The sequence below is a fragment of the Lolium perenne genome, chromosome 1, assembly GCF_019359855.2.
Source record: "Lolium perenne isolate Kyuss_39 chromosome 1, Kyuss_2.0, whole genome shotgun sequence".
NCBI lineage: Eukaryota > Viridiplantae > Streptophyta > Magnoliopsida > Poales > Poaceae > Lolium > Lolium perenne.
The window spans coordinates 197,217,846-197,230,881 of NC_067244.2; the positions used below are offsets into that span (position 1 = coordinate 197,217,846).

Consider the following 13,036-nt stretch of genomic DNA (forward strand, 5'->3'; position numbering starts at 1 on the left):
GCTCTGCACCTGCATGCATGCCGTTTTCTGTTCTATCGACTCTTCCGTTGAGTTCCATCCAAGATCCAACTCAACTGGTTGTTGCTTTTGAGGCGCTTCCGAGTGCGCGCGCAAATGATGATGATTCCAGCCCCATCCACGTCTCCTCCCTCCGCCCTTTACCTTTGCCGTTAGATGTGGGCATCGTGATCATCACGCCATGGCGTTCCCATCTTCTCTCCTAGGCCATGATTGTGGCGAGATCGCTTGCGTCGGCCGCACTTCTCGAAGATCGCCACCGCCGCGGCTAGCCGCGTTGTTTAAAACCCGGCCGGATGCTCTCTCCCTCCCTTTCCCGGCCCGAAGCAAACAACAACGACTGCTTGCGTTTTCTGTTCTTCCGTTAAGGTCCCTGCGAGGTGCACGTGCGCCGGTCCGGTCGCCGAGGGAAAGAAGGCCGGGGAAAGAAAACGTCGCCGTAGTCCACGTGAGGGAGGGCCATGGATGGGACGGAATGGCAGTGGGAATCTGTCATCAATGCGACGGAGCACGGAAGATTCCCCCGGAACAACTACTAGCAACGCCGACGACCCCGCGGTTAATAGCAGTGCTCGCTGGCTGCTACAGTGCCGCGTCACCTCGCCGGTCACTTCTCCGGTCGCTGACAGGACCGTGCGCGCTCGGTCGCTGGCCCCGGCGGCCAGGGCGGATAGATAGGTGGTCGATGGACGCGGTCCATGGTGCGCCCGTCCCGTCCCGCTCGCGCGAAACCCTACCAAGCACCACACCACCGGAGTGAAGTGGGTAAAAGAAAGAGAAAAGATCTGTATCGATTCCCAGGCCGTCTCCTCCGCCCGCCCGCCCGCCCGCGTCGCTTTCGCCGGACACCACCGCCCGGCCTGCCGCTTTCCCCACCCCAAGCCTCCCATTCTCATTCCATTCCATCTCCACCACCACCTCTCGAGTCTCCACACCGTCCGGACCCCAGGCCCCGATTGCCTGTCCGCGTCCCCCACCTGCTGATTGCCCTCGGAACCACTGCCGCGCCGGCATTCGATTCCTCCCCTCTCCCTCACTCTCCACTGCCCCCCGCGAGCGCGGCGCGCGCTCGCTCAGTCGCCTGCGACCACCGGCCGCGGCGGCGGCTGCGCTATCCCGTGCCGGTAAGTGAGCCCCTGTTCCCAGCTCTTGCACCCCTCCCGTCCCTCGCCCAATTTCCGTCTGGGCGTGAGTGCTACTCCCGTCGGTAAAGTGGGCGGATGTTTCCGCCGACGGGCTCCGTCCCCTACCCGTGAGGTCGAGATCGAGGCTCCCGGAGCCGTGTCGCGGTGGAATTCAGTGTAAGAAGCCGGGGAACCTCCCTCTTCCAGGGTTCTCTCGCTAGCGGTGAGCGTGAATTTTACTGCCCTCAATTGATTTTCCCAGCGCTTTTGCTCGTAAGTTTTCATTGGTTGGGGAGAAGAGCGGTACAAAAAATAATTACAGGCAGAGGCCGGCGATTGGCGCTCTTCGAGCCTTCTCATGCTTGCGGTGCACTGGTGTGCGTTCTCTGTACTCTGTAGGCGATTCTACCGAGCTCTGCCTGGATTATCCGGCGCCTCCCATGGGTTTCCGTTCGGCATTGGCTGTCGATCCGCGAAGCGTGGTAACCAACAGACAGATCACGTTTGGGTGGTGCTGATGCCGTTTTGGGGACGAGGAAATAACACCTGTCCTGGTGATTTGGTATCTGTTCTGAAAGGTTTAACAAGATTTCTGTGCTGTTCCTGGCATTTCGTTATGGCCCATGAACACGATTTCTCCCATTTTTATCCTTTTTATTATCCTGATTCATTTGCTGTGCTTCTAGCCTACTTGTTACCCTGATTCTTTTGGTGTGCTTGTCATACAACGATCTCGGTGATAATCGTCAAGTTTGACTTCCAGCTTCGATCAGTGTTTACTTAGTGCCGTAGTTTTTCTTGTCTTAATGTCTGCTGTTATTAGTTCAATTGTCTAAGTTGCTGCGTTCAACGAAGCTAGCTGCATCGGTCTTCCTCTGTTGCTTGGAAATTTCTGTCTGCACCACGAGGAATTCAGTTAGCAGCCTAGGGGAAAAATCGTCTTCTTCCTGTGATTTGGATAGGTTAAAATTGCTTTCTAGGACCACGTTAAAAATAATTTGGTGTTGGCTATGCGGACATTTCGATGCTACCAATCGGTATAAATATTTGTATATTGCGTTGTGGTGCTCTGTTGTCTGTTGTCTTAATATTTTCTAAAGTGTTCAGTTTCTTCCTCTTTATTTTCTTAAATGAATAGTAAACTTACCAAACTTTGAGATCTTGGGATAAATATGCTTATCGCAATTTCATTAATAGTATAAGAGACAATGAAATCTTTGGCATACCAAAATATGTGTAGTATGATGTATTTACATTTCACCCCCAACTTGATATATGCTGTTAGATATACAGGATAACATGAGAGTGTAGGCTTTCTCATCCTAAATTATAAATTTTCTTGGGCTTACTAATGTTTATGACCATTTCTTACAATTGTTGCAGTACTCTCATGATGTACCATGCTAAAAAGTTCTCCGTGCCCTTTGCACCGCAAATGGCTCAGAATAATGAGCATCTAAGCAATATAGGAGCATTTGGTGGACCCAGCATAAGCAACCCTGCTAATCCTGTAGGCAATGGGAAACAACGTCTAAGATGGACCTCAGATCTCCATAATCGCTTTGTGGATGCAATTGCGCAACTTGGTGGACCAGATAGTGGGTATTCTCTCTTAAGTATTAGTTTTGGGGGTTTTACTCAATATGATGTACTAAATGACATTTTATTTTGTTCATTCTATTTGGCATCTCATTAACCTTGCCTGGAGCACAAATTCTGATTGACATTAATTTCAGATGTATGGAACATTGCATAAGCTAGAACCTGCAGTGTGGTGTTTTATGTTGATTCCATTGTGTATAATGCATATTAGCAAACTGAAGTTAATATCGATTGCGATATTCCAACTTTTTATGAATTTTTCACCCGTATGAGAGTTTACTGTACATTTCAGGTCATGGGCAATTAGACATAAGTTTTTCCAATCAAACTAAACTGCGTGCTAGGGTATTACACAAGTTTGCTCATGTTTCAATGATTCATGCTAGGATGCTAGCAGTTGTTAATATGACCCTTTGGAACCGTGTCTGCCATGTTATCTAACCCAATCACATTGGAAACTGTTCAAGTATCGAAAACAGTAAACATTCTTCTATAATGTTTGTTTATTTATTCTGAAGTACACTAAGTACGGTGCATCAAACATTTGTTAAAGTATTGCTATCATCAATTCTTCAGGAGCAACACCTAAAGGAGTGCTCACTGTAATGGGCGTACCGGGGATTACAATTTATCATGTGAAGAGTCATTTGCAGGTTAAGATTTCTCTTTGAGGAGAGAGACGGATAATAAATCTTTGCCTGGTAACTAATGCTCTATTTCCCTTGTTGCTTGTGCAGAAGTATCGCCTTGCAAAGTACATACCAGAATCTCCTGCTGAAGGTAAAATACCCTTGTATGCTTCATTGACTTTCTAGCACACTTCTTGTGTTCCATCGTACTGAGAAATTTAACAAGCTTTGGTTGCTACAATTGGTAACTTGTGTAGGTTCCAAGGACGAAAAGAAAGATTCCGGTGATTCCCTCTCTAACACAGATTCTGCGCCGTAAGTGATAGTTACCCAATTGTCTGCACATGTCTGTATCTTGTGGTGGCATAGACTTGGCTTTTTATGCTGGTTGGTATCATGTTCATAAAGAATCACATAGTTACAGAAATATTCACTTTTCTTATAGGGGTTCACAAATCAATGAAGCATTAAAGATGCAAATGGAGGTTCAGAAGCGGCTTCACGAACAACTTGAGGTTTGTCATGAGAACATGAACTTTTTTGACTCATAATATTTATCTTTTCTAGAACTTAATTTGCCACACCAATCTGGTACTTTGGTGTAGCTGTTAGCTGGAGAATTGCCAACAGCCTGATATTGTACCCCTTTCTTATTGAACCATTATTTGCCAGACTTATACTTGGGTGGGTTCCTTGTAAATGGACCTTGTCCTCCATTACCTCTAATTAATGGTTATTAATTTTGTTCACACTATTTATTGGTAATTTGCCATTTATTAAATTTTTTCGTCACAATCAACCTAATTTTTTTGTTCCAAACTCTTTTGGATTAGTTTGATTCATTACACGTTACCTTTTCAGGTTCAAAAGCAATTGCAGCTGAGAATCGAAGCCCAGGGGAAGTATTTGCAGATGATCATAGAGGAGCAGCAAAAGCTTGGTGGGTCACTTGAAGGTCCCGATGAGAGGAAGCTTTCACATTCACCACCAAACTTGGATGACTACCCTGACAACATGCAGCCTTCTCCCAAGAAACCAAGGATGGATGATCTTTCAATAGATTCGGTCCGGGGTATTGCACAGCCAGGGTTTGAATCCCATTTGATCGGTCCGTGGGATCAAGAAGTCTCTGCGAAGAACATATGTGATCCTGCATTCCAAGTGGATGAGTTCAAAGTAAACCCTGGTTTGGACAAGTCATAAAGCAAAAAATCCTTCCTTAACAAGGAAATTCTTATTAACCTCCACGAGTGACCGATCGCATGTGAATATATATTGTCTTAACAACAGAATGAGTGCTGCATGGACCTCTGGATCTGCCCTGGCCCCGTCAGGCACGACTAAGTGTTGTTTTCATTGTAGTATTTCGTCATACAGCTCTTTGTAATTATGAGGATGTTCTGAAGTCTCCAGTTAGCATTTCCTTCTTTCGAAGGAATGAGCAACCCTGAGTTTAAAACTTGTAGCGGGAAACAGAACAGGCTCTTACACGCAATACCAAGGCCCTGAAGCTACATGTAGCTATCTGATAGAAGTACATTTCTGTTCAGCTCTGTCCTGGAATCTGCTTAGCTTACATTGACCCATGTGCCGTTTATTTAGTATGGTTGCAGCAACATGCTTATCAAGCAATCAGTTTGATCACTGGACAATTCTACGCTAACAAGGTTTGTTGTATTATTTGCCATATTGTGGAATATTCATGTAATATGGATAGAGCACTGAACAATGTTCCATTCAATGAGAAAGAATACACCGTCTTTTTTATACTTTGAGAAGGTTCTCAAGTTAGGCATAGCACACTTTTAATGCTAGTGCTGTTCAAAGTCAGAGCTTGGTTGAAAAAGAATTAACCATGACAAGTAAAAGTGCTATAGCTGCAAACCAAGTTCTTACCCTTATGGCATTTTACGGCAGGTCATAAGACAATGTGTTTGGATTTGGATTTGAATTGTGGCATATGACTCCTGGGAATGGGACATCTGGAAATGTTGAATTCAACTCGAAGCCATGCTTGTTATGTGGGACGGGGAAATGAGACGAGTTTATGAATGACAATGGTGAAACTTTGCCAAAATCACCCATCAGTAGAAAGATTAATTTCTAACTAAGGACATTTGATAAAATAGGTACCTGGCACGGGATTAGGTTGAGGATGAAAATCACACGTCCTATCACCTAAGCCACCTCAACACGTAAATACCGGACATTTTCACGGACCCATCTTACATGTCACATGGTCCAAACACTACTTGGTAGGATCATGTTATATGAATGAAACACGTGGATTTCCATTGCTCTAACTATTCGGTCGATAAATAAGCGGTTAGCACCAATTAGAAATAGTATTAGAGATGGAATATGGTATGGAAGGATGCGAACTCTATCAAGTAGCTGTATAGCATTCACAGGAACATGTCATTTTAAATGGTTCAATATGTTTTACACCAGCACACATAGCTTACATGGGTAAACTCTTGATCTATTTTGTTAAATGAATAACACCCATCACCAAAATAGGAACAAACCTGGTTAATATTAGTTTACACTAAATTAATTTTAACGAAATTTTGTATGTTTGCAATCCTAGAAATCAAACAACTCACTCAGCAAAATACTAAGGATTACCCTGCGGTGAATATAAGCCCTCCAATCGGTAGATCTAACCGTGAACGTCAACCTATACTTCTCGCGTTGGGCTGGCTGATTCGTGAGCAGTATAGGGGTATACTGCTGACTTGGAGCCACAAGTATACCGTCAAGAGGGCATTTTAGGTAGATCAAAAATTATAGTCAGCCAGACTCGTTCAACTCGACACCCTCCCATTCTCTTTTCCCCACCCAGAAAAAGATCCCCTCCGAGCGGGTTCCGGCCGCCACCGACGCGTGCCCGCGTAGGCCCTCCACTTCGTCCGGCTTGAGCAGCGACGGCGTCCCCTCTGAGCCAAGGTTGCGCCCGCCGCCGACGCGCGCGCTCGTAGGCCGACCTCTTCGTCCGACTTGGGCAGCGACGGCATCCCTTCCAAGCTAGGGTTCTGGCCGCCGCCAGCACGCGGCCCAGTCGGTCGAGCAACGGGGCAAGGTAGAGGCGGTGGAAGTGGCAGTAGCCGCCGAGCGCAGCGACGAAGATGCCGGTGGGCATCCCCGCCGCGGGAGCAGACGCCGGCGCGACGTGTCGGAGGCAGAGCGCCTCTCAGACGGCGTCCCGACCGACACGGCTGCCCAGTGGTGGCGGCGGCGTTAGAGCATCCCCACTCGTTGGCGCTCCCCACGCCCAAATCCGACGAAATTTTCGTCCGGATTGGATGAAGATTTGGCGTGGGGAGCGCCGAAGTTCCAGCCGTCCCCCCGGCAGGAAACCCCCAACCTCGACCATTTGATATATTTCAAACAAATTCAACATAAAATTTAACAAGTTCGGCAAACAAGAGTACGAAAATTGCTGAAACAAATTCGGCGATAATCAGTATAATGTTTAACAAGTGCTGAAACAAATGAAGCACACAATTTCACAATTTTTCAAACAAATTAAGACAGACTAGTTGGCGTCGGCGTTGGCGTTGCCTCGGAGCCTCCATATGTGCTCCACCAGATCATCTTGCAGCAGCTGATGCATTGTAGAGTCTCGAATCTCCTGGCGCATAGCAAAGAAGGCGGCCCATGAGTGTCTTCGAAACCCCTAGCTTCATTTGTTGCAAGGATCCTCTGAGTGTCTTCGACAGTGGGTGATCTCAAGAAATAGTCCCCGAACACTGCTATGACGGCCCTGCAGAACCGGTAGAAACAATCAAGGGCGATGGACTCCGCCATCCGAAGATAGTCATCTGCAGTATCACCGGGAGCTCCATACGCCAGCATCCTCATAGCCACTGTGCACTTCTGCAGTGACGAAAATCCAACCAAATCAGTGCAATCCGCCTTGCATCTGAAGTAGGGATCAAAGTGGCGGATGTCATACACAATTTGCAGAAATAGCTTTCTGCTCATCCTGAAACGACGCCGGAAAACACTCTCACCGTGCAATGGATTATCGGCGAAGTAGTCGGCGTACAACATGCAGTAGCCCTCCATTCGCTGTCTCGGCTTGCACTTCCGGCGACCTCGTGCCGACCCACCACGTCGACCAGTTGCCAGTCCGGCGTACATGCTTGCCAAGCAACCAAGGATCATCATGTACTCGTCGTCTTGGGCGGCTGCTGCCATCTCTTCTTGCATAAGCTCGACGAACATCTGCTCCTCCTCTTCGTCCGAGTCCATGGCCAGCGAGGCAAATGGACGAACACCTGACGGGCGTGGTCGAGGCAACCCGAGCCGCGAGCGACGAGGAGCAAGCAGGCCAGAAAACAGGCCGACGGAAGAGCAGCCAGATAGGCCGTCGTCCAAAGACGGCGGAATATAGGCAGGTGGGGAAGGAGGGGCGGCGGAATCTGGGCAACAAGCCGGCGGGGTGGTGCCGGCGGCGAGAGAGATACGAGGGGTGGGGAAGATTTTGAGCGACGTGGCGGTGGGGTTCGTGCGTCGAGTCACCGACAGATCGGGCCCTTCCCCGCTTTTCACTCGTCCGGAGTCCCCGAGCGCTCCCCGGGGGGCCGGGGGTGGCGTGGACTCGCCGGATGGATGAAGGGCCAAATCCGGACGAAAACGAGGAACCGGGGGCGCGACTGGGCCGAATTACGCCGTCCGGATGGAAAAAACGCTCGCCGGGGGCCTCGACGGGGGCACGAGTGGAGATGCTCTTAGAGCGGGCAGCCATAGAGGCGCCCAGAATCTTGGAGAGATGTAGACTTTGTGGTATGCGCCTTTGCCCAGCAGCTGCCTCCTCCTACCTCAACACGAGGGGTTGTAGGTAGAGGAGAGTCTCAGCTCTACTAGCAACCGTATTTTTAGACCCACGCTATTTTGTTATAGCGCGCTATTTTTTTCCTTGCTAGCAACAGATTATTCACCATATGTGAAATGTGATTCCAGCTTGATATAAATCTCTGAAATTGCCAACAGTGTAGCAACACATTATTACTCAATGTCCCTATCCCTCAACTGTCAATTCTTTTTTGTTGCTCCGTATCCAAATCTATATAGATGTTGCTCTCATTTTGTATTTGATATGTTCATCTCGTAGCATTAGCATACAGTTAGCTGCTTGTATGTACTCACCCATTAGATCGGTAGTGGTTCTCCGCAGAGAAATACTCATAGAGTTACCTTTAATATTCCTTCCTATCATGTTTTGTATCCATTGAACTGTTTACCATGCTCTGGAAAGATTGCCATCGTTTGCTCCTTGCTGTGATGCGACAATCATACATCAAACTTTGAGGGTTGTAGAAACCATTCTGCATGCTCTTGTGCTTGTGTGAAATGTTGCTTTTTAAGCAAAACTCATATGTCTTATATTTTTGTAACTCGACATTACATGCCTTCTAAAGAAGTTCAGCTTTCTGTATGTATCACAGTTGTACTAACATCTCAATCTATTGCTATATGATTTTGTGGTGTTCTGCTAAGCTGATGGTCAGGGAGATGTTTTTATCGGTCATCGTTGCCTTGAGTAGGATCTCTTTCTTCTCTGCAGTTGCGTCGTCTACCTCTGTTTTTTATGGTATTGTAGTTCAGGGTCCAATCTGAAATCTTATATGTGCCTCCAAAAGCAAGGCTTTGACACTTCAAAGAAGTGAGTCGCTGCTCAAGACTTTTGTCTTAAAATAATGTTGCAACAGGGTCGATGATGAGAAACTCCAGGGTGGGGATCTCCTAGGACTTGAAAAAGTATTTGTAGACTGCTAGATGATAGTTTCTGTGCAAGGATGCTTGGTACTGGTACTGGAGCCAGGGCCCGCTCTAGGCACGGAGGGGTCCGATCTGGACCTGCTCGGGCTTGGAGGCGTGCCGGGGCGGCGGCCCCGGGGACGCGGTGGTGGCAGAGGTTCTGGCGGCCTAGCTTCTCCTCTGCACGGAGGTCATGTGGAGGCCGTGGATCGGGGTCCCCGCGCCCTGATCTGCTGGAGCTTGGTGGCTATGGTGTACCACCGTGTGTGGCAGATCGGCCGGGGCACGGCCCGGCTGGCATCTGCATGCCGTGGTGGAGGTGTGCCATGGTACAAGGATGGCAGTGCGGCGGCACGGCTTTTGGTTGGCCAAGCGCTGCAACAGCGCCTTGGGGATGGCCGCAAGGTTGGCATGAGGTGTTGGCCTGCTGTGCATGGAGGCCGGATCGGTGGCTCCGGAATCGTGGTCGTGTTGATGGTATGCCTTTGGCTGCGTGGGCGCCAGGGCATGCTTCCGCGGCGTGGACGGCGTCCCTCTTGTCGGTAGTCTATGCTCGTCCGGTGTTTTGGGCTGTCCTTGGGACAGTGGAGGTGGTGCGGGTCTTCGGACGAAAGTCCTGGCTGACTTGGTCGGTGCCGGCAACGGCGGTGCTCGAGGGCGTCGTTTTCCCTCCTTGGAGGCGTTGCTGTGGAGTCCCGACACCCCTCCGCCCAACATTCCAGGGTGAAATCCCAAATCTAGCTATGCCGGATTGGATGACGGCGGCGTCTTTGGATGTCGTGTCCTCCTTGGAGGTGTCATTTTTTGGAATGCTTGGGAGCCATCACGGCAATACCTTGGCTACTACTTGGGTTGACATTTTCAGGTATCCGTCGGTGCGCGAGTGCCGCTGGTTTGCTTTGCGGCCTACCTCACCCCTCGAAACTTGAAAGGCCTAGTTGTCTCTTTCGGCTCTGACTTCCTTTCCAGGGACATGGACTCATTCGGTGGTGCTCCAGACCTAGTTGCTTTAGGTCGTGTGGTCAGGTGTGTGGTTTTCGTCGGTTTCTCCCTGAAAATTTGTGCCGTTATGGTTTTTCTTGTGTTGCGTTTGTATCGGTTTTTTGCCAGTTTTCCTTATAAACTGGTCAAATTTCTCTCTTTTTAATGAATAGGCAGTGCTCATGTCCGTTGCTCCAAAAAAACTACATATTGTGCATCTCTTCTTGCAATATAAATATAAGTTGCTCAAAGAAAATATTCTTTAAAAAGTACAGTTACATTGTATCCAAGCATAGACATCACTTGCTAATTTAGAACAATGATTCGTTACACAGATATCTCTAGCACGGCCACATGTTCAGATCGAGCAAATATGCATCTCAAAACTAATACAGGCCAAACGTCATTGACATGGATTTGCATCTCCATATCATCTTCGGCGGGAACGCTGGACAAGGTAAGCAGTAGATGGCCTCGTCAAACGCGACGGCGGCACTGCAAGCGGATGATGGCGGGAGCGAGCCGGGAAAAGGTACATCCGTACAGGGATGTGGCGGCCAGGTCCGCGAGGGCCGCCGGCTATGTCGGTGGCTGCAACAAGATGCACACAGCGATCGCGTTAGTGGCAGGCAAGGGCTGGGTTGCACATGGGCTGAAATGTTGGCCCATCAGCAACTCCCGTTAGGTCAAAAAGTCAGATGGTGTATACTGCTACCTGCAGTATCGGGTACCATAAAAACTCTCTCCAAAAAACACATTAAAGTTTGTCTGAACAAAAGATGGCTTAGCGTTTTTCGTCATAGTTTAAAATAGCTGGATAGCCGCGACATTTATGAAGGCTATGAAAGGCTATAGCGGGCTACTCCATTTATGGATTTTTCAAAAATTTGGAATATGTTAGTCATATCTTACCAAAAAAAAAGAGAAAAACTATGAATCAAACATGATTCGTGATCCAATTTATTCAACTATACAAGGCAAACAAGTATTCAATTATTCAACTCACATGTTTTATCTAATCATATTGAACGCAAATTTCAAAAAACAAGAAATAAAAAAAGAGAAGAGAAGAGAAATTCAAAATACAAGAGGTTTAGCGGCTAAATTTGAGGCTAATTCAAAATACCGCAAGGCAATGCCACAAAAATTATAATACAAATACAACTGTGGTATAAAATCCATGCACTGAAGGTACATTGAAATACATTAGTAAAATATGCATGATCCGTAGCTTCTGATGAAACAGCTGCAGTAGACGTGTGGAAAAGTGAACTCTTTCTATCAGTTCGAACATTCAAATTTGCTAGTGTCACTACGGGAGAACTGGACATTGCCGTGCGCCCAAATCGCACGGCAAAGGCGAAAATCCGCTCGGCAAAGCCTTTGCCGTGCGGCCGTGCACGGCAAAGTTTGCTCGGCAAAGATCCGGCCGGCAAAGCCATTTTTGCCGTGCGTCGTGCAAAAATCGCATGGCAAAGCCTTTGCCGAGCGCCCTAGCTTTGCCGTGCGCTGCGCAGTCTTTGCCGTGCATTCTTCTTTGCCGTGTGCCAAAATTCTTTGCCGTGCGTCCCTCTTTGCCGTGCGCTTCCCCTCCAGCACGCACGGCAAAGAGCTGTTCTTTGCCGTGCGCTTCCCCTCAACACCGCACGGCAAAGCACCCTACAGCACGGCAGGTGGCAGCGCAGTGCACAGCTGGGCAGCCTTTGCCGTGTGCATGTGCACGGCAAAGAAAGCCTTTGCCGTGCGGCTTTCTCTTTGCCGTGTGCATATGCACGGCAAAGGTGCTGAAAAAATTCCAGCTTTTTGCTGTTTCCATTTAATCCCTGCACATATAATTCACAAAATAGATATATATTTCCAGATACATATATAGCACAATATATAGACATTTGCACATCATCAACAACAAAGTTCAACCACTAATAGTCCAACAAAGTCCATACATAGAATGTTCCATACAATAGTCCAACAACAACAAAGTCCACCAACAACAAAGTAGTCCACCAACAAATTCATACATAGAATGCTCCAAGTCACACAACAAAGTTCATACAAGCAACGTCAACCTTCGCCACTTCCTTGTCCTCCACTTCCTTGTCCTTCTCCACCTCCTTGTCCTCCATCTCCTTGTCCTCCTACAAGTTCATATATAGATGCATAAGTGGCATGCAATGGCTAAAATTGACATGTAAGAACTAGAATTGACATGGAAGAACTAGAATTGACATTGAATGGCTAAAATTGAACATAATCGCTAGAATAGACATGAAATGGCTAAAATTCAACATAATGGCTAAGAATGACATGGAATGGCTAAAATTGACATGTAAGAACTAGAATTGACATGGAAGAACTAGAATTGATATGGAATGGCTAAAATTGAACATAATCGCTAGAATAGACATGAAATGGCTAAAATTGACATGTAAGAACTAGAATTGACATGAAAGAACTAGAATTGACATGGAATGGCTAAAATTGAACATAATCGCTAGAATTGACATGAAATGGCTAAAATCCAACATAATAGCTAAGGATGACATGGAATGGCTAAAATTAACATGGAATAGCTAGAATTGAACATAATGGCTAAAATTGACATGGTTGAATGGCTAAAATTCACAAGTGACATGGTATGGAAGAATTAGAAGTGTAGGAGAACTCACCTAGAAGGCTGCTTTGCAGCTCGGATGATGCCCGTATTGTTGTGATCAAAGCCAGGTGTCAGCGGGCTCTGACTTGGCGCTTGCTGGAGGAGCGCCATCACAGCCGGATCAGGCGCGGGGATCTGCAATATCCAAAGTTCGGTTAGACAACAAACAAGATTGAGACGGAGATATTAAGTTAACCACTTACTCAGTTGGGGAACATAGGAGGACACGACGTGCTAGGAGCACTACTCCCCGGTGGGGAAGT

At 47.5% G+C, this 13,036-nt stretch overlaps 1 protein-coding gene across 1 annotated transcript; it reads left to right on the forward strand.

Annotated features, from left to right (window-relative positions):
* The first annotated feature begins 842 nt into the window (after nucleotides 1–842).
* On the forward strand, nucleotides 843–4,926 carry LOC127317962 (myb family transcription factor PHL7). The gene is made up of 7 exons (XM_051348566.2): nucleotides 843–1,142; nucleotides 2,526–2,740; nucleotides 3,321–3,397; nucleotides 3,482–3,524; nucleotides 3,631–3,688; nucleotides 3,819–3,888; nucleotides 4,235–4,926. The coding sequence occupies exons 2-7, from the start codon at nucleotides 2,533–2,535 to the stop codon at nucleotides 4,574–4,576; spliced, it is 798 nt and encodes a 265-aa protein (XP_051204526.1). The 5' UTR covers nucleotides 843–1,142; nucleotides 2,526–2,532; the 3' UTR covers nucleotides 4,577–4,926.
* Nucleotides 4,927–13,036: the final 8,110 nt, after the last annotated feature.